This window comes from Galleria mellonella, unplaced genomic scaffold (assembly GCF_026898425.1).
Source record: "Galleria mellonella isolate WM207_F2 unplaced genomic scaffold, CSIRO_AGI_GalMel_v1 utg266, whole genome shotgun sequence".
Taxonomy (NCBI): Eukaryota; Metazoa; Arthropoda; class Insecta; order Lepidoptera; family Pyralidae; genus Galleria; species Galleria mellonella.
In genome coordinates, this window is record NW_026442061.1 from 1,903,648 (window position 1) to 1,929,624 (window position 25,977).

At 32.6% G+C, this 25,977-nt stretch overlaps 5 protein-coding genes across 13 annotated transcripts in view; 4 read left to right on the top strand and 1 right to left on the bottom strand.

Moving 5' to 3' along the window:
- Positions 1-8,007, top strand: part of LOC113516261 (espin) — a 138,862-nt gene extending 130,855 nt beyond the window's left edge. For 5 of the 7 annotated variants that reach the window (XM_052895192.1, XM_052895191.1, XM_052895187.1 and 2 more), the window contains 3 exons: positions 1,209-1,417; positions 2,725-2,915; positions 6,834-8,007. In XM_052895192.1, coding sequence (XP_052751152.1) covers positions 1,209-1,417; positions 2,725-2,915; positions 6,834-6,937 — 504 coding nt within the window. In that variant the 3' untranslated portion in view covers positions 6,938-8,007. Of the gene's footprint in view, positions 1-1,208; positions 1,418-2,724; positions 2,941-6,833 lie in introns of all 7 variants that reach the window. The other 2 variants (XM_052895190.1, XM_052895188.1) reach the window with 2 other exon arrangements.
- A 1,534-nt stretch (positions 8,008-9,541) lies between these two features.
- LOC128200745 (uncharacterized) lies at positions 9,542-11,332 on the top strand. Its single transcript, XM_052895096.1, has 3 exons — positions 9,542-9,569; positions 9,712-10,087; positions 10,306-11,332. Exons 1-3 carry the CDS (start codon positions 9,542-9,544, stop codon positions 11,330-11,332), a joined length of 1,431 nt encoding a protein of 476 aa, XP_052751056.1.
- Positions 11,333-11,359: 27 nt separating this feature from the next.
- LOC113516061 (aladin-like) lies at positions 11,360-16,418 on the bottom strand. The gene is made up of 6 exons (XM_026900406.3): positions 16,209-16,418; positions 15,528-16,123; positions 14,060-14,272; positions 13,416-13,567; positions 12,462-12,660; positions 11,360-11,682 (listed from the first exon to the last, which is right to left on the bottom strand). Exons 1-6 carry the CDS (start codon positions 16,329-16,331, stop codon positions 11,541-11,543), a joined length of 1,425 nt encoding a protein of 474 aa, XP_026756207.1. The 5' UTR covers positions 16,332-16,418; the 3' UTR covers positions 11,360-11,540.
- A 2,440-nt stretch (positions 16,419-18,858) lies between these two features.
- LOC116412926 (uncharacterized) lies at positions 18,859-21,420 on the top strand. Its single transcript, XM_031909008.2, has 3 exons — positions 18,859-19,053; positions 19,333-19,475; positions 21,076-21,420. The coding sequence occupies exons 1-3, from the start codon at positions 19,017-19,019 to the stop codon at positions 21,283-21,285; spliced, it is 390 nt and encodes a 129-aa protein (XP_031764868.1). The 5' UTR covers positions 18,859-19,016; the 3' UTR covers positions 21,286-21,420.
- A 1,843-nt stretch (positions 21,421-23,263) lies between these two features.
- Positions 23,264-25,977, top strand: part of LOC113516090 (aquaporin-11) — a 28,056-nt gene continuing 25,342 nt past the window's right edge. The window contains exons 1-2 of one of the 3 annotated variants that reach the window (XM_026900449.3): positions 23,264-23,480; positions 23,606-23,733. In XM_026900449.3, coding sequence (XP_026756250.1) covers positions 23,683-23,733 — 51 coding nt within the window. In that variant the 5' untranslated portion in view covers positions 23,264-23,480; positions 23,606-23,682. The remainder of the gene's footprint in view (positions 23,481-23,605; positions 23,734-25,977) is intronic. The other 2 variants (XM_031908778.2, XM_026900450.3) reach the window with 2 other exon arrangements.

Genomic DNA, 25,977 nt, shown 5'->3' on the forward strand with positions numbered 1-25,977 from the left:
GATCCCGGTGTAGAATGGGCCGTCTCTTTCTTTCCCGTGGGTGTAGTAAGAGGTAATAAGAAAAAAATTATAGTCGAGGGATGGGCTTACAGTTGAGAGTTGGGCTGCAGCATCCTTAAAACATCACCACAGCCTAATTGTAGTTGCCAACTTGCCAGCCAAGCATGGCAACTACGGGCAAAACCTCCCAATAGGGGGAGACCTATGTTCAGCAGTGGACAGCTAACAGCTGATATGGTGATTGAAATTATTCAACGCATCAAGTGGGTCGTCAGCTTGTTTGACATTCCGAGTTTAAAAAAAAATAAAACATTTTTATTTGTTCTTCAAGTGTATGGTGTATCTTGTTTAAAACACTTATTATTGTTTAAGTATTATTTCTATTCGTTGGAAAATATTGGGATGTCGGTATTTATAAGAACATCCAGCTGATACCGTTGATTGGTCACGGTGGGCAACGCAGATCGCGTGTGATGTAACATTATTATAATTTAACGTTTCATGTAACACCCGGCTAACGGTACTGGCCGTTTATTTATGTTCGCCAACGGAACTGTATCGTTACAAGATCGTTGTTTTAACACTAAAAAAAAAATGTTTCTTACCCACTTAAAAGTAGCAAGTATAAAATAAATATATATAAATATATAAGAAAGGGAACAGAGATTAATTAAGGTTTTAGTGGGACTACCATGAAACCTAATTCCGATGTTTCCGATTCAAATTTCGGATTTAAATTTGACCGATACATCATAAAGACAAGCATACGTTTCAATGTGTCTGAATAATATAAATTGTAAATTTATTCAATGCGCTATCACTTTGACATTTTAAAAGATCTTTTAATACTTTAAATATAACGTTATTACGATATCTGTTTAAATTCATATTATGTGATGGAATAGTGGGAGAGTTAATTTAATTTTTTGTTAAACTAATTCGTCAATTCATCGAAATAATATTAAAATTTTCGATAACCAAATCAGAGTCTCTAATGTGAGTTTAAAATGGATTTACATTACTAATGCGTTAGCGTTTACGTTGAATATTTGTATAGAAAACAACGCCTCTAGCGGATGGTTCTGGAAACTCAGATTTCCATACGAACTTATCGACGTAAACTTGAAGGCAATAGTAACGTAAATTTTTGTATAACTCACATTAGGGACTCTGTGTTTCCTTCACCATGGACGGCTGGTCGACGGTAGGGTTGTCCGCAGGTACCGGAACGGGACGCAGCAGGAAACGTGATACCTGCGTGGAAGAGGCAGATGCTGGCAAGGAGAGCAGCGGAGAAAGCTAGACGAGACTTGGAGAAGGAGCTAGCAGGAGAAGCGGAGAGAAGGAGAGCGGCTGCTGTGCCTGCGTGGAAGAGGCAGTTACTCCAGAGGAGAGAGGAGGCTGAGAATAGACTGAGGTAATGTATATAATAAATGTTTTTTGAAGCTTTGCATAATTTGAATATTGTCTTTTAGAGACAAAGGCAAAGCGAAAATTTACTATACATTGTAAATGAAATAATGTGATGGATTTAAAAAGAGCGAAAGAAAACATTCGAGTCTCTTAGCAATATTTCTTGGTAGAAATTGCTTGCTAAAATCGCCGGTAGCTTAAAAACAACTTGACAAACGAAAACAAGAAATATAAGTCCTATATAAATACACAATGGGTTCGAAGTTTGCTCGTTTGCCCCCTGTGTTGTAAAAAAAAAAAAAAAAAAGAAGTACTGCGTCCTGTCTATCGTTAAAAATATCTAGAACACTGTTCCTCTATGCAGATTCAAAAGCGATTCAATAAACACTTTGCTTTATTACAAATCACTTTCGTTCTGTTCCAATATATACGATTGATAATGTTGCGTGCAGTTAGTATTTATTCCATATAGATGACGACTAATGTTTTTAAGAATTAACAAAGAATGCAATGTGCCAATTAAGTATGCGATTTCTGTTTCCACATTCTATCTTTTATTCACACAGATTGCAATTGTAATTACATCAATTCATATGAGGAGTGTTGGTATTTGTGAAGTAATTAACGCAGACAGATCTATTAATGTAAACTCGAGATGGATTGCAACACTTTAATATTAATAGGCGTTATATATAGTATACATTTCATACTACCTATATGATCTATTGAATATGTTAAATGAGCAAAAACCTTTTTTTTCCGTTATCCGGCTCGAAGGACCATGTAAGATACCTACACGCGTTCCAAGTTGTATTCAAATACGTTCAGCCGGTATAGCGGGATTGAGTAATAAACATATAATAGTCCAAAATTTTTTAATCTTAGTACGTATTTGGTTATATTTTTTTTATACAATTTAGAATGGCAAACAAGCTGACGGCCCACCTGATGGTAAATAGTAACCGTCGCCTATAGATATGAGCAATACCATGGATATAACAGAGAATACTGTTTCGCCCATGATACCCCCCATGCGATGCCATTCTTGGGGACTCGGGTGTTATTCCTCTGTACCCTGTAAATTCACGCCATATCCCACCCTTCAAACCGAAACACAGCCATGCAAACACAACTGCTTTACGGTTGAAACACGAATGGGACACAGATACCCAAGCAAACGACTTATGTACAAAGTCTCCCTCTGGTATGGTATGCTTTGTTTATCTTGTCACCCCTAACGTGTTGAAAATAAATTATGTATTCCGTCAGTACTTACATTATTAATATTTATTCATTTATTTATAATTTCAGACAATCTATGTACACACCTAAAGTTGAAGAGACGAATGGATCGAACGGCTCTACGAACGGCGATTGGCGCGCGTACCCGAGCGGCACCCAGCGCGCCGTCTCTATAGACAACATTACTCTGTGCTACGAAACACCTTCGCAGCCGACGCGCGCGCCCTCTGAGGCGAAACTCTCCACTGACCATTGTAACGGTTAGTTAACATCTTAAGGATAAAGGTAACGTCAATACCGAATATGAGCTTCAGGAGCCTCGCTGTATGAAACGCAATTCATGGTGTTGGTTGACAAGACCACGCTCCGCTGTTAACAAGCCGAAGGTTACAAATGTTTATATAAATATTATTGGAAACTATTTTAATCGTGGTACAGAAACATGTACATTTAAATGGGAATAAGTGATTTAAGAAATAAAAAAAAAATAGCAGTAACAATCAAAACTTTTTTTTTTAATTGTGATAATAGCCAATCAATAAAAGTGGTATACTTAAATAAGTTATATCTATAGCTTCATTGCTAACAATATACCTTATCAGATCGACTTTCAAACGATTCCTCCTGTAAACTATTCTGGATAATTCTTGTGGAATTCGTCATGATGAAAGCAGATCAGTTACTGCTTTCATCCTCGCCTATTATCTCTCACTGGTGCCCCGCTAGTGTATACCAATAGCGCGGGCGGGGTTACCATTCTCACACATTAAAATATGCAGGGTAAATGTTCATGTCAGTAACAACATAAATTATTTAGAATGATATATATATATATATATATATATATATATATATATATATATATATATATATATATATAACATATTATTATCATCATTATCTTACCAAATAACATTGTGACTAGACGATGTCAATACATGGGACATGGGACATAATATTTTTTAGAAATTTTGTGTGTCTGTATGTTTGTTTCGGCATTACACAAAAACTGCGGCACCAAATTTGATGCAGTATTCACACATGTATTGTTTGAAGGTCTATCTTCAAATTTCGTATTATGTTCCATCTCGATACGCCATTCAAAAGTGCTGTATTTCATTGGTCTTCCTACTTTTGGAATCCACGCGTACAAAATAGCGGATAAAAGATAGTTTTTTTTTTTATAATATAGATAAGCTATGGAGCTTCAGCGGTATGGCTTTGTACCTTTGCGTTGCTAGATACGAATAAACTATTACCGCTGCAGTATTCACATTTCAGTATAAATCTATTATAATTTTGGGTACATTAAGTTACCTTTGACATTTAGAGAATAAAAAATTATATGTAGTTGATTGATTTATAATAAAATATGTAAAATAAACATATAGGTAAAACTATGTGTAGGTACGGAATTAAAATAGTTTCCATACTGTTACAATAGTACTTTCTTAATTATAAAAAATAGAACCTATCTATTTTGACGTTTTTTTTCCATTTTTATGATAGGTAAATGAGGCTTGTGAATGCCTATTATCAGTGTACGGTATACGTAGCATAGATACATATAAATTATCTAATTTATTTTGTATATTGCGCGTTGCGTTACATTTTCAAGACCTGTGTTACCTACATATAAAGATTAATAACGTAAATAAATTATAAAGAAAAAAAAAATAAGACAATTTTGTATTTATGTATTTTTTAAATATTTGTTCAGGACTTGCTTTTTTATACTTGCATACCTAGTTATATTTGTCATATCGCTGAGTTCGTGTTATTTTCTGCAGTCACCTATGATAATTATTATAATAATGGATTATTTTTATTATTTTAAATGTAAATATATCAAACTTATTATAAGTGACTGCGTATTCTCAAAGGAGTTAGTGCATTATCCAATTTTGGATTCCTGTATATATAATGGCGTAAATTTACTGGGTACAGAGGAATAACACCCGAGTCCTCAGGAATGGCAACGCATGGGGGGTATCATGGGCGAAACAGTATACTCTGTTATGTCCATGGTACTGTTCATGTCTATAGGCGACGGTTACCACTTTCCATCGGGTGGGCCGTCAGCTTGTTGGCCATTCTAAGTTGTATAAAAAAAATATAAAATAAAAAGTAATGTCACATGGTTGTTAATTTGGCTAGAAACTTTTAACATCGACATCCGTTGAAAAGGCAACGTATGAGGGGTACCATGGATATACCAGTGTATTATGTCCATGGTGCTATCAGTGGCGTAACAATGGTTAGCAGAGACGATAAAATGACATGGGCCTCCGCCTTGATTCAAGTGGCCATAGGATATGGCATAGAAAGATTCTTACATTTATTTATTTATTTAACACTTTATTGCACCAATATTATAGAAATTAAATAAATTGAAAGATTTTTAATAAGTATAGTGTAGTACAAAAGGTAGATTTATTGCTAAGTAATTTATTGCGTAATTAAAAAAAAATGTATTTACTCAATTTAAGAATTAGAGTTTTGAATTTAAGAACATTTTGGAATTATACAAATAAATTATCAATTATTTCTATCAGGTATTGTCGAGTAAAACCAAAAATAGACATGTTAATTGTAATAAAATTTATACCAAAGCATGCATATATCGTCATAGTCGTAGAATACTGACGGATCTATGTAATATTCGCCAGATCCGTCAGTATTCTACGACTATGACGATATACTTAGTGATATATTACATAAAAATAAAACTACATCAAGCTTTTCTAGATAAAGGACGCCATCGTCTGTTCAATTTGACATAGGTCTCAGATAGTATAGTTATGTCATTGGGTGTTATTCATGTCTATAGGCGACGGTTACCACAGTTGAGGCGTCAGTTCGTATGTCATTCTAAGTATCATAAAAAAACACCAGATGGTAGCACCCTCGTACGAGTTATAAAGTACAGGAACAAATTCGGATATTTCACTAATTGCTACAGAATAAAAAAAAAACCAGTTTATTTCTCTTCAATCACATAATACGTTTTTGTTTATATTTAATATTTTTTTTTTACATTTTTCATCATTCATACTTTATTCAGTTTCTCTCAGTCCGTCTTCGCTCTAGCCTAGCCGCTGCTGTGACTATTGCTATATCCAATAATGTATTTTAAGCGTTTCCAATTTAAATTAATTCCATTAAGTTAATTATATTTTAATTACTTATATAATTAAGATTATAATTCTAAGATATTCCAGAGAGATAAATTTAAATTAAAACAGTTACACTTGATTTCATATTAGTGACTAGCGAGTCGCCCAGCTTCGCACTGTTTTTTTGACAATATAATGTGTAATTTGATGATAAAGTAGCTCTCTATAGGTGAAAGAATTTTTAAAATCGGTTTTTAAATTATGTATCGGTTGAGTTTATTTATTACAAATAAAAAAAAAAACAAATCTATTAATATTTAATCTAATAATAATATCAATAATATATTATTATATATAAATGAAGACATGTAATTTTAAAAACTTCAATTAGAAGTTTGAAATATAAAGCTGGTGTCGACCAACGTGTGGTACCAGCATAGATTGGGTCACCCCTTCCTTTCCCGTAGGTGTCGTAAGAGCCGATTAAGAAAATGTAGTGCTCGAGGGGTGAGCAGCAGCGTCCCTCATGAAACATCATCAAAGCCTAACTGTGGTTACCAAGTGTGGCAACTATTGGCAATACCCCCTTCCCCCTTCCAAATTTACAAATTTACAGGGTACAGAGGAATAACACCTGAGTCCTCAGGAATGGCAACGCATGAAGGGTATCATGGGCGAAACAGTATACTCTGTTATGTCCATGGTACTGCTCATGTCTATAGGCGACAGTTACCACTTTCCATCAGGTGGGCCGTCAGTTTGTTTGCCATTCTAAGTTGTATAAAAAAATGGACTGTGCACTGCTGAATATAAGTCATATGTAGCAGTGGACAGTTAACGGCAAATATGATGATGATGATGATGATTGACCTGTATCATTGATATGTTATATAAAATGTCGTAACCATACAACAACATTCATACAACCAGCCCATCGAGATCAATATTTGGTCAGTCGCTGCCTTAATAAAATTCATTATAAATGCAATTATTAAGTATTATTGCAACATTAGTATAAATATTAAGCAATACATTAATACAGGACAAACATCTTATTTCCAGGTCATTTAAATGGCAAACACGAAGAAGACGAAGATAGCACAAAAATAATACCGTGGCGAGCCCAACTACGCAAGACAAATAGCAAACTTAATCTACTTGAATAGTTAGTCTATGGTAAGTTAGTGTTGCAACAGTAAAATAAATGATAGACTTTCGAGACGGCTGCAATCACGGAAAAAGGAACGACCAGCTCTGTCTCGTTCTTACTGCTGGGTAATGCAACAAGCGGTGGGGAAGAGACAAAGCGTTTGCCATTTCGTTTTACGCAATCACGATAAGGGGTCTGTTGTGCATATTTCGTGTGACATTGCCATAGTGGAAAGCATGTGTCAGTTGGTTGGTAACATAAAATGTATAGAAGAAACGAAACAAACTCCAAATTAAACCGCACTTAAACATTTAAGAACAAAATTGTGTAATGCAGAACATCTTTTCTTCATTAAGAAATTAGTGGTTTTGCTAGTTTAGAAACGGATTTTTTTTAGGTTAGATTGTTTATATCAAAACTTTATTGTATACTTTTTTTTTTATTAATGTGTTCGCCAATTTTGGATCTTTTTATTTTCGCAACTTTGTCACAGTCGATTTATGAAAATAATTTCTAGAAGATTCGTGAGATGACTAGCAGGTATTTCAAATATTTTTTTGGTACATTGCCATATGTATCCAATTAAAATATGTACACTTATTCCGAACACATTTTGAGTTCGTTTTCGATATACTTATAATAACTTAAGAATATATTTTATACAAATATTTCGTATTAATTTTTTTTATAACGAGATTAGGTCAAATTGACATGTAAAAATGTAAATTTACTGAGTTTTTTTAGGGATATTTTTATATTATAAATAATATTGTCATAAATTTTGAAAGAAATTAATATAAAATTGGCTATAAATGTTTGCGAGTCTTTGTCAAAAGCCAAATGAAAAATTATAATTTTATTGTAAGAGAACATGTACTTATTTAAAAAAAAAAAAAACATATTTAAGTTCTTTTTTTATTGTGCAAGTGATACCATTGTTGCAATATTAGATTTAAGCTTGTGTGAGGGCTTTTGCAATTTTGTATGTCCTACTTATATATTTTATATGATATCGAAGTATTGATGTGTGAGTTATATAGTATGACAATCGGAATTATGTTGTTAAATAAAAACGCTGTTGCTTTACATACGTGTTTGTTTATTCTAAATAACCTATTAAAATAATAAACTTAAACTCACTGCTGCCACTGAGATCCCCGTGATGATGGAGCAAAAGTAAAAAGACTTTAATCTTTTTCAATTCGAAATAAGCATTGTTACGTAATTATGAGTAAACAGCTGAACGGATTTGAATGAAATTTTCTATGTAGATATCTTGGTTTAACTAGTATATTTATATAATACTATTTTAAGTAAACTGTACCTCCAAATAAAACCATACACCCGAAAACTAACTGGAAGTGATTTACTTTTATTGGAAAAAAAAAAAACTTGTATTCATTGTTTTATAACGGGGTATTTTTTTTTTAATGGATGACAAAGGAATGGCAATTCCACCCGCGTTATCGGTATACACCGGCGGGGCAGCAGTGAAGGATGATAGGTGAGGATGAAGCAGGTCAGTTAGCCCATCGTGACGTATTCAACAAGAATTGTTCACGACGGTTTCCAGGGGGAACCACGCGGAGGTCGACCTAATAGGGCATATTGCTAGTAATAGGGCTGTCAAACTCCATTGCTGACAATCCCTTTCCCCCCTATAACGGGGTATTATGGTGATGATACGGAATGGATGAGAGTGGCGACATGTATATATGACAGTAAAATTCCCAACTACCAAGTACAGGTGAGTGGAGATTAGGGTATACACCTTAGACCTTTAGTGGAATGGCAACACAAGGAGTATGTGTGCGCGTCATAGTGTATGGTACTGTTTATGGTTTATAAGAGATGGAATTAAATACCGTCATTATTTAGGTAAATTACAATAAATAAAAACCAAACAGCGTTCATGTACTAACTCTTCATAAGAACATTGTAACAACTTAATATTATGTACATATATGCATTGTAATAAATAAATAGTTTACCTGGATTATCTCGATTTTTCATGTCATCATGTATACTTAACTATAATTACTTATGTATTTTTTATTAGATGCTCGATCAGTTTTAGAGCCATCCGCGACCGGAATCCTTAATAACGGGAAGCTATGACCATTCGCTCATTTAAGACTAATTCATGAATGAAGATAAAAATAAATGAAATCAAATCAGGATAAGTTTACAATTAAATATGTGCATACGAGTACCTGTTAAGGTTTCTCCAAGAGATTACAGCATGTGGTTTTTCAAAAAATGGATAAAGAAGTTTCTTCAGGGTCGGCAACGCGCATGTAATGCACTTAGTATTGCAGGCATCCATAGGCTACGGTAACAGCATACCATGAGGAAGGCCGTATGCTTGTTTGCCACCACAACGTTATAAAAAAAATATACGAAACTTAGAACAACATAAATTTCATATTAAAAAACGACGCTGAGCAGTAAACAATATATCACGAACAGAAATATGTAACTTTCAGTAATAAAAATCATAACAGCATTGCCAATAATTCGTGGTCATAAAACGTGTTCGTTTTATGTTATATATTCACATTGGGTGAAAGTGCAGTAAACTGGGTAATAAAATGGACACAAATAATAACAAGGCCCCAGAATGACACATAGCGTCTCTGTATTACGAGGTGAGGCGGTAAAAATCTTCAAGGGTTTATTTACTATGTATAAAAATAATAAAAACTTATTACTTTGCAGCTTTTTTAATGTTTATTGCATTTATGAAAGGGGTAAATTCAACTGATAACACGATTGAAGGTAAATTGCCAGATTTCTCATTGATATCAGAGCTATTCAAAGTCGTTATCAAGCCATACATAAATTCTATACAAGTTTCACAAGGAGTAGTTTTTAGATTTGTCCAAGAAGCGTCAGTAGAAAGGACAATAAAAAATAAAATAGATGAACTAAGAGCACTTTTGCAAGATTCAGACGTAAATGAAGATATACTTGACAAACTAACACTTGAAGGTACAGATAAAACGACAATTATTGAATTTCTACCGAAACCTAAAGAAAAATATAAAGGTAACATACTTAATGCGAAATCTGAATCACTAAAATCAAACATACAGAAATACAAAATAGTGAGGGACCAAATAAAAGCAGAGCTTGCAAAAGAGTACGTTTCAGATAATACACAGAAGTTAGTGATTAATATATTTGATGAAATGTTGACGAAATTATTAATAAGGAGCCAATGTAATTGGAAAAGCGGTATACGCGAGAACACTTATAAAGACCAAAATGATAGATTACAAAGATCAATGACGTTAGCAGAATCTTGGAACAATTAATGGAATAAGATGAGAGAACAGTATTTAGAATTAACAAAAGATCGACCAATTGACGATACCAATCCAGGAGTGATATCCAAATACACGATCTCTTATCTCAAATTTTACAAGATACAGAAAACTTATCAAGTTGTTACAAGGTAAAGTGCAAACTAGTGAATAGAGATGTTCAAAATGAAAAAGAAAATAGTATTATAAATTTGGATACAAAAGACCTGAGTGACAAGCAAATTAAAGCTAGAAGAAGGAGACATAAATGTCAAAATTTCAAAATTTGTACAAATGAACTAAAGAAATTCATGACTGATTTTTACAACTCCTTAAATGATACAGCTGTTAGCAAATTAAGGAATTACGCATCTATGTATGTTAGTGATGTCAATACAGATGGAAGTAATGAAAAAGAAGCCGTTGTTAGTTTAATTAATAAAATTGTCTATATATCTGAACGAAAAGTTAGTAAAATATTCAGAAAAGAAACGTTAATTTTTAATTTATACGAAAATAAAAATATTGAAAATAATATTAAATATTTAAGAGATTACATTAAAAACACGATAATAAGATGCAATGACAGTATAGTAAATAAGTTAGATGTACATTTAAAATCCCTTAGAGCTAGGTTACTGTTGACAGTTAAACAGGATATTCGCGCAAATTTAGATGTTGATTTGGGAAATTTTGAAAGGGATTTAAAAGGATGTGTGGATTTTTCGACATGTAACGGGAAATATAATTCTAGAAGAAATGTTGAATCCAACAGAAGATATCATGGGATTAATACAAACATTGTTTATTTTAAAGTGCAATTTAATTTAGATGATGAATTAAAAGACGAAATAGTGAAAACTGTAGGATCTGTTTCGAGGTTTGGAGGAGAAAACTTTATTGAGAAACGACACAAACGTTTTAGAAAGCATCAAGACGACAATCCAAAAATGATAAAAGGGAAATACAACAATCTGAATATAACTAGAACAACATATGAAATATTAACTAGAACTCTTGCTACCACTGAAAGTACAAAAAACAGCAATGTCTTTATGAATAATAATAATATTAATATTGCCAATATGACTAAAAGTACTATATAATTGTTTATTATTAAATAAAAATAACTATTAGATAGTGGTATTTTATTCACTTTACTTATAACTTTTACAATTTTACAAAACCAGTCTTAGATTTATAACTATACAAAAATATAAACGCAAATAACTTACTCGTCTATGAAATGACGTTTCCTTAAATTCCTCATTATACATGATAATTTAAATTAGATTGTCCATACTTGTTTTGGTGTCAGAATTTGTCTGCATATACAATTGGGAAGTGTTGTACTCGGCCGCTGGTCCATGCGATAGTGAGGCATGCGCCGTCATTGAAATTCTGTTGGAACGCCATTGTTGTTGGTATTTCATTCTCTATACCACACACGAAACAACTGGAAAAAAATTAATATAAAGCATTTATACAAACATTCACTAAACAATTAAGTTATTTAATTATCGACACCGCATTTATATTAACGAAACTAGAAAATCAAATTATACAGCCACCTGGAATTATCAAAACATTAATCTAATGTTTTAATTTATAAGATACTAGCGGCCCGTCCCGGCGTGGCACGGGTGGACATTTTTAACATTTCCCTTAACTGCTTTGCTCCTATTGATCGTAACGTGATGAAAAGTATACTATAACCTACCCAGGAGTATGAAGAATAATTGTACCAAGTTTCGTTAAAATCCGTCGAGTAGTTTTTGTTTCTATAATGAACATACAGACAGACAGACAAAAATTTTATTGATTGACTCCCTGATAGTTATTTTGGAAATATGTTTCATGTATAGAATTGACCTTTCTACAGATTTATTATAAGTATAGATAATGTTGTTTAACCAATAATTAATAATTTTTTAAATGAAATTTACACATTTTATTATTATCATTTCAGCCATTAACTGTCTAATGCTGAACATAAGCCTTCCCCATAAAGGGAGTTTTACCAGTAGTTGCCACATTTGGCAGGCGAGTTGGTAACCGCAGTTAGGCTTTTAGAGATGCATTAAGAGGAATGCTGCTACCCATCCTTCGCTCTTTAGTCGACTCTTACGACACCCACGGGCAAGGAAGATGTGGTCTATTCTATGCCATATTCTCTGAATAGTTATATTCACAGATTGAAAATTCACATTAATAAAATACAGTAAAGACACATACCATGGAGTAATTTTAAGTTGTAACATCAAATGCGTAGTGCAGAACACTGCTATCAAGTGAGATTCTTCAAACATGAGTGCCAGATATTTTCCAGTTGGGTCCCAGCACATGTCCAATATTGGCCCACCAACTAGATCACCAGACGGTAATTCCACTTTGGTCACATCCAAAACTGGCACCGCTTTGCTGGTCTGTGTACCTAAAATGTTTTATGTAACTTGTAATGGCAATAAAGCTGATGGTCCACTTGATGGGAAGTGGTAACCATTGCTTATATGGGCAAAAGTAAGTAATAGGTTACTAACAGGTCTAATAAGCTAGTAATATATCCTCTATTAGGCCAATCTGCCTAATAGAGGATATATTAATAGGTGGTTCTGGAAATTATCATGTTTTTTTTTTAATAGATGAAAGTGGAACAGTAGCACCGCCTGCTCTAATTGTATATGCTGGCGGGGCACCAGTAAGGAGTAGGAAGATAGGTGAGGACGAAAAGGCAGGTCAGTTAGCTCATCATGATAAATATGCCTAGAATTCAGCACAAAGGCTTCCAAAGGGGGACCATGTGGAGGTCGACCTGAAAGGGTATACTCCTAGCAATACAACTGGTAGTGCGCATTACTAACAATCCCCCGTCCATCTCCATTATGGTTAATTTATCATGTTTGGTTAACTAACCTGCATGAATCCTCACCTGTTATCCTTCATTTATGCTCTGCTGGCATATACAGATAGTGCAGGTAGAGTTATCATTTTATTATTATTCATAAAAAAAATAAAAGAAACTGTTGCAACATTAGTTTTTAAAACATACAGTAGTAACATTGCAGAAGTATGTATGACCATTAATATAATTTATTTTAATCCTTAATCTGTTTGAAACAATATTCCGAAATATATTGAAATTAAAAAACATTCAACATGATTAATTTTTCACATGAGATCAATACTAACCACTCATAAGTCCAGTATTTGTTAACGCATACACCATTGGCTCTCCTTTAGCAGCGAAGAGTAACAGATCTTTAGGTCCCCAACAGGCCGTTACCACGCGGCAACCCTGCGCACACCATCTCTCTGGCTTCCAGCATTTCGTATCCCATATCCTGCAAGATTTAAAGGAAATAATATAAAACTTGGAGATTTATTATTCTTATGATATGATATTATTATGATTTATTTATACCATCTATACATTAAATCTTTTCAGATGTTTTCTATTTAATCATAACAAAAAAAATTAAGTTTACAACTTTAATATACACATCCTATCAATGTTACTATTTCACTTATTTTTATGAAAAAAAAAGCTAACACCCCATCAGATGGTAAACCTATGGATGTTTGCAATACAAGTGATATCAGATGTGTTGCTGATCCTGTAGAAACTTTTTACACCCATTTTGTTTGCATGCTTCTTCCCTTGGTTGTAACTTATCACTTTAGTTAGAAGGGAATTTAAACAATTATAAAAAACTAGCAACTCACCTTTGTATTTATTTATCAAATAAATAAATATGACAATTAATGTTAAAGTATTTAACTTGGAGAAGGACATAGATTATTTTACTACTATCTGAAAATATAATTTTACACACCTAAATATTATGGAAGACGTAGCAGCAAATACTTTGCTGGCATCAAATGACCATCGAGCAAACACTATCCCTCCACCTGCAACTCTGCGCAATGGTACAGCTGTTTCCATAGCAACATCCCATATCAGCATGGATGTGTCAGCTCCACAACAGCTGATAAGCAAGTCCCCATTGGGGGACCAGCTCACATCAGTCACAGGGCTATGTCCAGACCTGAAAATTAGGCATAATCCTTACTAATGTTACAAATGTGAAAGTGAGTTTGTTTGTTACCTTCTAGTGCCTTAATTGCTTAACCAATAACTATGAAAATTGGTATATATATACCATATAAAATGGAGAAGGATATAGGCTACTTTTTATCTCCATCAGCAAACATATCCTGGTCACAAAAGAAGTCACAGGTAAAAGCTAGTTTGATATATAGCATTAAGTTAGCCTTTTGTACCAAACATTTTTTGTAATGTGGTCAATAAAGAATAAATAAATATATATTTCTTTTTTTGTCTGTGTACATAGATAATTTGATAATAAGTAAAATAAAAGATAAGAGACAAAAAATGACAAGAGAGTAAAATAAAATATCAGATCAATATTTTACATTATATATAACTACAAATTTATATAACTAGCTGACCCAGCATCAATATCAGCTGCATCAATAATAGCAGACCAGCAGCAACATCATTTTGCATCCTACTGCTATAAAAGGGTACAATTATATAGATATAGATTTAGTATATAGAACTAGGATATAAGTTCATAATTATTTAAAGGTATAGTATAGTCATAGATAAAATAATACTATGTATAATATAAAGCTGTATGTACAAGAGATCAGAGCTGCAGACGCTGCAAATTAGTTTCGTGGCACTAAGAATATGTATTGACTATGTAACTGTGTACTTGAAATAAATAAATAATATAATTTTTTTAGCAGAAAAATACTTTATCTCCCAATTCTTTCCTTATTATCTAAATTGCAGCAAACAATGCACATTTATAAAATTTTTATCAAATTGGATAAGCAGTTTTCATGATGAACAATGTTTGATTGTGACACAGGATCAGTATCTATATTAAACAATATATTTTATTTATGGAAGCTAGTGTGCTACATGGTGGTAGTATGGTGATATTTACATGAGTAAATAATTAATTGAAAAAATTTTAAGTACACAAATAAATTGAATATTTGACAGTAAAATATTATAATTATTTCATAAAATTATAGTCTTTTTAAAAAGGAATAATTCCAATTGGAGTTAGTAATGCACAAAAAAAATCTTTTATGGACAACTAAATTAATATGGTTGTTTTTTACATCATCATCATCATACCAGCCTTGAATTGTTCACTTCTGGACACAGGCCTTCCCCTATTCGGAATTTTCGTAAATAATTAGTTTCAACTTTACTGTATTCTCTATTTATGTTCATATATTGTAAATAAACAATTTATGTCTTACCTTTTCAATAGAACGGCATTACTCGAAGAAGGTTTTGTAAACATTGAATTGGGGTCTACAGTCCAGATTAGAATGCCCTGCTCACAACCTACAGCTATTTCTGACGCCGAGAATGGCCTCCAAGATAGTGACGACACATGTCCTTGAGCCTTGCACTTCAGTGTTGACACAAAAGCAACTTCAGAGCAGTATATCCTCACATTATCATCAGATGTAGCGACTGCAATCTTTGTTGTATGAGGATGCCATGCCATACATTTTACTGGTGCATTCCCCCAGTTCCTGGCTCTAGAGTAGTTTGACACGATTTTAGGTCCTATATCCTTTAAGTGTGGTTGCAAGAAGTAACGAAATGCTGTGAATATATTTGCCACTTTTAAAACATAAGATGCAGTAAGAGCAATGATAGGATTGTCTTTGTTAACATTGGGGTCAGCGGCTACACTTAAAGCCTCTAAGATACCCTGTTTATATAATACACTAGTGATTTTCTTCAATAAATTATCTTCAACTTCTATGTACATACTAATGTTTTCATCTGTAGTTCTGTGATGGTGTACGTCTCTTGATACATTAATTACTGGATGACTTTTTGTCTGGAATATATAATAAGTTTGTTAAAAAATTATATTTTAATGTATTTTGTGAAATAGTGAATAATAAAAATAGAAATAACCTTACCGAGTTAGTGAATGTAGTAATATTTCCGTAACGTGCATTACCGCAACAATAAACTTCGTTTATTTTACAAAATGCAGTGTCATTTGGTCCTGGCAATTCAGGAAAACCGTGAAAAGTAGACATTGTGGTAATTTTCGGCGTTAAAATTATTAATAATATAAACCGGCAACAAATAAAGATTTAAATCTACATTTTTTCCAAGAGTAGGCACTACTCTTATTTTAACGAAACTGGAAATAAATGTATATAACTATTTAAAGGTATTAAACCAATGAAATAAATTAATATACATAGTATTTTAGAAATATTTATATATTTTTCTGTCCAAAATGTTGATATTGATAGATATTATAAACGATCTAGTTACTGTATATCGTAAAATTTTCAAAATCAATGAGTTGGTTGCATAGATTTAAACAAATGTTTTTGTTTAAAGTGATGTGCACTTTGACTGAATGACAGCTGTCAAATGATATTACAGCATAAAAGCAAAGTGTAAATATACCTAAGATTAAGGAAATACTGAAATCTTTGAAATGTACATTTATCATAGATTAATAGTATAACAGTATTAAATTGTCCTCAATGGGAAAGGCAAAGGAACTAATCCATAGATTTAGATTTAATTATGTACATACCTACCACATACGATGATATAACATTGTGATTAAGTAATAGTAATAACAAAGAGCAAGTGCTCTGTGTTACTAATTCCTTTGATGCTCCTATATATTTATTAACAAAGCGTATCATAGAAAATGTTTATATAGTTGTTTATTGAGATTAACGTCGCCATTATTAACAATCGTTCTCCCCCTGGAAGTGGAAGGTTTGTTAGTAATTGGGTCTAAAATCTAGCAATGGTTCTACCATTGCTAACAATATACCCTATCAGGTCAATCTCGATGTGATCTCCTCTGGAAACCACTAGTTAATTCTTATAGAATTTGTCACGATGGGCTAACTGACCTGCTTTCATTTCACCTATCATCTACAACTGGTGCCCCGCCAGGATATACCGATGGCGTGGTTACAAGTCCAATATCGTCCGTAAAAAAAATCTGGGGAGGAAGAGGGATTGTTTGTCATGAGGAGGTTAGTCCCCATTGTACGCAGTAACAGGTTGACTACCATGCGATCACCCCTAGAAACCATCGTGGCTAACTAACGTTGAATTCGTAATATAATTAAGTGCATTTATTTTAAGATCAACAAAAAAAAAAAAATGGTTGCATAAATTTAGATAACAAAAAAAAAAAAACTACGCAGCATGTTCGAAGTGTAATAAGGTACAATTCATAGCGAATTTACTGGCGGAGCGCTGAGATTTATGTAAAGCTGTACGTCTCGAAGGTGACAGCTGAGTAATTGATTCTTCTTCAACGTCTGGCGGCGGGAGCGCGAACTTTAAGGTGTTTTATGAATGGTCGGAGAGAAAATGTTTAAAAGTTGTTATATAATTAAACATCTATTTATTCTATTCGTCATAGTCATAGTATTTTATTAAAAATCAATTTTTTTCATCGATTTACTCCGTGTGATCAGGATACATTGATTAATTGAATTACAAAAATAGCCCATGTGCTTCTCTATCCAATTTGTTGTTTGTTATATGTTGGAAACAAGAAATAAAAATCAGGTATACGTAGTCTGTTTAGATAGAATTTAATGAAAATATAAATAAATTTATTATTAAATTGTTTACATTTTTAGTTACAATTGATCCGATTATATGTTTTAGTTTTTAGTCTGCTGATGTGCAATAGATATTTTTTTTTTCATTTATTGTGACTTTGGCGAAAGCCATCAGCCAAAAAGTAACAAATACAAGGTAACAGAAGTGTGCAATAGATAAATAAATTAAAAATTGACTGAATTTTTTCTTTTTTTTTGGTGGTAGGTACTACTGCTTTAGAATATTGGCCTCTTCACGAGATAACTGGCCAGACACTCTTTTTATTATAGCTACAGTAGCAAATAAGCTGATGAAAAGTGCTAACTTTAACAAAAATAAGAAGAAGAAAGTGTTGGCGTCGCTCATTTACTTGTTTTTTTCTTTATTGTTGTTCCAGTTTTTAACTGTACACTGCTGAACATAACCTCCCTCATAACGGTTCGCCAGTGGTTGCTACGTTTAGCAGGTAGGTTGGCAACTGGAGTTTGGCTTTTGGTTTTAAGAGTGACGCTGCTGTCTATCCCTCGCCTTCCCTTAGTCGCCTCTTACGACACCTACGGGAAACGAAGGGGTGGCCTATTCTATGTTGGGACCTATGTGGCTCTATTTTTTAGTATTTAATACAAATTCATTAAATAAAGTATATATATATATATATATATATATATATATATATATATATATATATATATATATATATATATATATATATATATATATATATATATATATATATATATTGATAATACCAATTTACTCCTTAAGGATCGTATCTGCATTATTCATTATATTAATATTGAATTTCCTATTTCCATAAATAGATTTAACCATATTCCTGAATTATAATTTTGTCTGCTATGTAATTAGAATACTTATAAGTTAATCCAATCAGTTTCATACTAAAGTAGTACATACCTATCAACGATATTATCAATACGTAATTGAAAATAGTATGCGATCATGTTAACAATCAGTTTTTAATTAAAACATCGTATGTTGATTATTGATTTACATGAAGCTGTTATGGAAGCTTGAGAACATTATAAGATACGATTACCTACTAAAGTTAACAGTTTTGGAGTTTAAATGTGCCCTCAGTTTTGGAATATCGAAAGAGACGTCTATTTATCGCCATGTCGAATATACTATTGAAAGTTCTGGTAACAATAAGTAAGACAAAACTTATCTTTTTCAAGATTTACATCGCATTTCTGTCAAACGTACTTTTTTATACAATGATATGTCTTAATACCTATTTATATGTTTTTTTTTATACCACTGAGGTGGAACATGGTATCCGACTTAAACCAATCCAGTTCGGAAACACTACAACAGTCTGTAATTTTGCAGACCTTAAAATCAAACAAAATTATGCCAGCATAGTTGCTAAGTGGTAGAAACCTCTGGTATGTATATATATTATATTACATTTATATGTAACATTTTCAGGTGTGCTTTCTGTTCTCTTTGTAATCACTGCTCACACAATTCATTATGATCCTGTACAGAGAGAAGAAGAATCAAGAAGAATAAGAGTTAATTCAGACGAAATTCGAACGAATTTTAAAGAATTTCTTAATAATTTTATTGACGTAAGATACAAATTTATTATAAAACATATTTATAGAGTATGCAATGGGTGCATTATAGCATAATGTAATTTTGTGTCTCTGGGTAAGTTTTTGACACCCCCCTACCCCTGATGGCCAAAAAAACCATGGAAATTGTTAATAGTTGTCGGCAGATTTCTACACTAAAAATAATTAAAAAGTCATCAGGTATCCACGTTGTATAGTAGAAAGTCGATATTTATATGATGCTTTATTAAACATATGGCGTCTTTCTTACATTTTGGCGCTCTTTTTAGAACTTAGGCACCCTTTAAATCTCGGGGCCCCTCAATTACTAAGTTGTAATTAGGTAAGTGTTAAGTTCGCCGTGTGATCCCAGCTTAGAATAGGCTACTCCTTTCTGTGGCTGTCGTAAGAGTCGACTAAAGGAGGGCGAGGCATGGGCAGCAGCGTCCCTTAAAAACATCTCTGAAAGCCTAATTGCGATTGCCAACCTGCCTGCCAAGCCTGGCAACTACTGGCAGAACTACCCTTATGGAGAAGGCTTATGTTCAACAGTGGACAGTTAACGGCTGGATTAATAATAAAAATAATAAAATTAGTTAAGTAGTCTTGTGGCCTCAGTAAAGAATGGGCTTACCCTTCCTTTCCCGTGGGTGTCGTAAGAGGCAACTAAGGGAATTTAATGACCGAAGGATGGGCAGCAACGTCCCTCTTAAAACGTCACAAAGTCTAACTGCGGTTGCCAATCCAAGCGTGGAAATTACTGGCAAAACCCCCCAATGGGGAGGCGTATGCCCAGCAGTGGTCAGTTAATGGCTGATATGATGATGAATTAGGTAGTCGGTCTACAAATAACATTTGATAGAGAAAGAGAAAGTATGGATTATAATTATTAGATTATTTTCGATTACAAAATCTCACTGACACTTTTACTGCTAAAGATGCCAAAATTGGACATTTGGTTGCGGCTTTGTTCCCTGCCCAATATTAACTTTTTTTTATGCATCTTAGAGTGACAAACAAGCTGACGGTCCACCTGATGGAAAGTGGTAACCATCGCCTATAGACATGAGCAGTACCTTGGACATAACAGAATATACTGTTTCGCCCATAATACCCTCCCCATGCGTTACCATTCCTAAGGACTCAGATGATATTCCTCTGTACCCAGTAAATTCATGCCATATCCCACCCTTCAAACCGAAACACAGCCATGCAAACACAGCTGCTTCACGGTTGAAACACGAATGGGACAGAGGTACCCAAGCAATCGACTTTTGTACAAAGTCTCCCTCACTAATGAAGTCATATAAATTATAGTTATATGTGTAATATGTGTATTTGATGATTTAGATGGTATATCGGCTTAATACACCATTTTACATTCCGATTTCCTGCAAACAAACAAAATATAAACAATTGTATGTATTGAAAAAAAATCTATTTTTATTTTTCTATCAATTGTTTATCCATAGTACAAATTTTGTTTATTTTGGGATTAGAGAGCGCTGTGTAACATGTCTAATCATAGGCTTAGTATTAAATACTACGTTAAATCTAAGTGTCTAATCATAGATTTAGTATCTAAGTGTCTAATGGTATTTATTATTATTTTTAGACATTAAAGTATTCGAAAATATATTGGAATGTAAAATATACCAATACAACATCACGACGTTGGAACCAGTACCCTCGGGTAGAAGTAGGACCTGGTGGATTTAAGTCTCCAATAGTAAATTACCCTAAAGACACCCTCAGCAAGGATCTGAAAAAACTATTGGAGTTAAAAAAGAAAATGGAAACCAAACATTCAGGGGATTTGAATTAAGAAAAATGAGTTTTTTTATTCAAGTATTAATTACCACCAGTAATCACCTCCTCAAATCTATTTTTCTCGAGTCAATGAATACTAAGACAAATAAAAAAAAGTATGAAAAATATAAACAAAATAGTCATAATATAATTGTTACTTTTTTTTTATTTTAGCTTTTGCCCACAGCTTTGCTCATTGCAATACAAGCTTTCGATCCCTATTTCATCCCTTTAGGGATGAATTCATAAGCCAATAAACATGTTAATTTTTGTTTTTAAACCAAGAGCCAGAACTGTTTATTTACACTATATAAAAAGAAACCTATCTCCAAAATTTCATGATTCTAGATTCAGCGGTTTCGCCTGTGTGTTAACATTCAGTCAATCAGTATTCTCTTTTCAAAATATTACAAAAAAATTATACACACATATATATATATATATATATATATATATATATATATATATATATATATATATATATATATATATAATGCAATAAAGAGACATAAATAAAGTACACATGCAGACAAACACTTGTAAATTGCTATCAATTTATCTCAAAGATCCCATGCGGAGATAAAGATGAGGCATTGAAGCAGATTGTATAGTCCATCCATTGACAATCTTACTTCCCGTCAATATTGTGAAATTGTTATCTCATTTATGGATGTTCGTTAAGCTTAGACAACTTAATTGATTTGCTACTTAGATGGCCTATATTCGATTAACATAGGACACTTTTTATAATATTTATTTTTTACTTTTATAATACTTTTTATATATTTACACGTAAAAAGCCGCGGGTTACAGCTAGTAGTTTTGACGACATTCGTAACCCAGTGCCAAGAGTAGCAATAATTAAGTTTTTCAAAGCCATCTATTATCAAGTAGAGTTAATCGTTTAATTTATCTAATAAATAATAGATGGCGTTATAATAGAGTATAAAAAACGCTGTTCAATTTATTTATAGTACGAATAAATACCCGCACAAAAACAAAGTCACGAGTAGAGTTAGTACCAATTATAATGCGTTCATTTTAGCTTGTTTACCTTTTCCAATAGTACCTACAATATGAAAATAAATATACAATGTATTAATCTAGATTAGACTTTTAAAATATTGGACTTGTGTTTTATCTAACGAATAAGTTTTATCTAAGGACCAGGAATCCGGGGCTTCGACCGCGCGGGTCCTGTTATCTAACGTTTTCCTGATTTCCGGAAATCCTTTCTTATCCACTAAGAGCTTATGTGGGGTAAGAAAGTTCTGGATAACTTTCAATTTTCTAGATTCAGCAGTTTAGGATGTACGCTGACAGATATAAGAATAAATAGAAATGTACTCGTCTACCCGTGTAATTTTTTTTATAATATGATTATTATATATTAACAATATTTCTATTAATATTTCTGTAAAGTTTTTACTGAATTATATAACATATAACTAGGCTTTATTAATGAAAAAAAAAAAGAAAACAAAGCCAGATATTCAACTATGTCAACTAATAACAGTAAATAAGTAATCATATCTCAATACATCGCATTTGTCACACTTTCAGTTGTTTTTTTTAATGTTGTTAGTTAATTCAGAACAAGATAAATAATTATATTCGTCAAAATCACATCAATTGCCCGCTTCTCAAAGTTTAAAGAATTGGCTCGTACGCGAATCGAACCCGGACCTTATTCTCACAAAGCAACCTACTACTAAACTAATATGATTTGTTATTTTTTTATACCACGACGGTGGCAAATAAGCATACAGCCAGTCCGACGGTACTTTCATAAAATATAACAAAAATGACGTATCTGTTCATACAATTATCATTACATATTGCCACCGCATGGAATGATATTAAATTATTTTTGCAATCTTTTTTATGGTACCACGCATCGCGGATGCGACATGTGTCGGCCACAAGTGTAATGCAGTTTTCTATTTTTTTTTTCTCACACCAATACAGCGGTATAAAACTGAATCCCGGGGAGATACGATCCGTAGTACGGGTCCGTTCGTTTCTATATTAAGATCGCCTTCGTTTGGCCTCGCAGCATGATGCGCGCGCGCACACCGACCGCCCGCACAATAAACACCAAACGTAGTACATATTATATTTTTTATAACGAATCCGACTTCTCCAGACACTATTTGAACAGGTGACGTGAATTCCCCAGTGTCATAGTGAAGTTTTTGGACGTGTAAAATGGTAAGTTTTTGTTTTGGCGCAATGAAAATAGTAGGTGATCTTAATATTTTGGCTTCGGATTAGAAATGAGCTCGCGTAACAAATTAAGTGTCGCTGTCTATAACTGGTGATGTTTTGATTTGCAGTCTGTGATGTGAGACGAAGTGAATTGAGATATATATCTATCTATCTATAACGGATATAATAAGCGTAAGTTACCAAGATGAAGTTTACAATCGATGTACTAGGGATATTTCTAAAAGTAGTGATCAAGGTACGTTTTGGTGTTCGTGACGTGTTGACGAATTGAGTGTTGTAAATCAGAGAGTAAAAACGTATGTGCCATTACCGCTTGTTACGTGTGTACATAAGAACCGCAAACAACTAACAAAATTAAAAAAAAAAAAAAATCATTCATTAACTTCAAGGTTAACTTTAAAGTTGATCGAGACATTTATTCAACTTCTGAAAGTTTAAGGGCTCATAATTTACGAGATTAAACATATATTATTTTAAATTAATTAAAATTAAGACTTATTGTAGATTTCCTATTTAGTTATAAATATTTAAAGTTATATTTTTATAAACAAATAAATCAATACTTGAACAAGTTGGAAACGTTTGAGAAAATACGTTTCTGTCATTTAAATTTAAACTTCAGTATTTACAATAACAACCGAGAACCAAATTGGTTTTGAGTGTTTATTGATTAATAATAAACGGATTTTGTTTTTTTTTTTATTAAACATATTAAGATTTTCAAAACTCTAGCGTGTTTTGTTGTTGTATAAATATAACTAATCTTGACCTTATAATTCTTGAATTATTAATTAATTTAATTCTGGCATTAACATTTGGAGCTACATGCGAATGCAAAAGTGTTTTGAATTTTTAGCAATTTGTAAGTGTTTGTTGTCTTTTGATGTTGACTGTACCTAATATGCTAAAAATTACGATAAATAATTGAAGACAGAATAGTTTAAATCTCTCTTACAAACTTAATACAGTTTATAAAGTAAATGAAGTCTTAATAGCTTACTTTTATGTTTACATTTAACCGCATCAAAATATTAATATTCACAATTAACAATACATTAATTTCATATATTAAAAGAACTCTAATAAAAGATGGTAAACGATCTGATAATTGGGTGGTTAATCTGAACAAATTAATTGAATTAAAAATAACATACTTTTCTTTTCTACCCAAAGGTTGTCTGGAAGAGATAGCTTTAGCGATAAGACCGCCTTTTGTACTTCACAAGTACAACATACATATATCTTTGTATTACTCTTTAAGTGTCGCAATAAAGAGTAAATAAATAAATACTTTAGAAATATTTTAAACTTTTTAGTATATAATTTGTCTACTAGAAGTAAATACGAGTAGATAGTCAATTTTGTTTTGATTATAAAAAAATGTTATTTTAATAAATTTTATTTTTATTCTTAAATATAAAAAAAATGTGTTACATTCTATATCTTTATATGTGTCGTTGAATAAACATATTAATGAAAATAGTACACCTACGACCAACATCTCGGCCTACATGTAACGCTTCACCTACTAAACAGAAAATATTTATTGTATGTTGGGCCGTGAACTCATAAATCTTCCGGATTCTGTTATATCCATTGATATACAAAAAAAAAACAAGATGCACAATTAGAGATTAAAGGACAGCACCGAACTGAAAATAGAACGCATTCAACCAAATTGTGTACTCAAATCTAACTATCGAAAACAGTGTTTATGAATATAAACACTGTTTATGTATTGAAATATTCTCTCAAATTTTGTATAAATACTAGTAAGACGTCTAGATACAAAGTTTTAAATTTTTGCTAAATAATCAACTTCATACTTGTCGGCGCAATTACCTCTGGTGAAGTTGTAAAGGCAATCTGCGGGTAACAGCATTAGAGCAGTTCCATAAACAAATCGCCGGTGCCCGACTTCATAACCATGTTTACTATGACACGTGAATCACTGTTTTTTTTTTTAATGAATGATAATGGAATGATAACCCCGCCTGCGCTAGCGGTATACACTGGCGGGACACCAGTGACGGATGAAAGATGAGGATGAAAGCAGGTCAGTTAGCCCATCGTGAGAAATTCAGTGATAAATTAGCCACAATGGTTTCCAGAGGGAACCGCGTGGAGGTCGGACGGATTAGTAAGATTGCTAGTAATGGAGCTGTTAGACCCCATCGCTAACAATCCCAACAACAGATAAAATTAGGTTAATTGGCATATTATGACGAATTCTCATGAGAAATTATAGGTAAGAATGAATGCAAATCAATGACCTATTGCAACGAATTCGACAAGAATTCATCACAATAGTTTCCAAGGGGAACTGAGTGCCGAGTAAAGGTCAACCTGATAGTATTATATTACTAGGAATGGGGTTTTTATATCCTTTTACTAATAATCCCATACCCCTAAATTATATAGTACTGTATACTAATAATTATGGTTTTTCGTATTATGTTAACTAATTTTTTTTTATTTA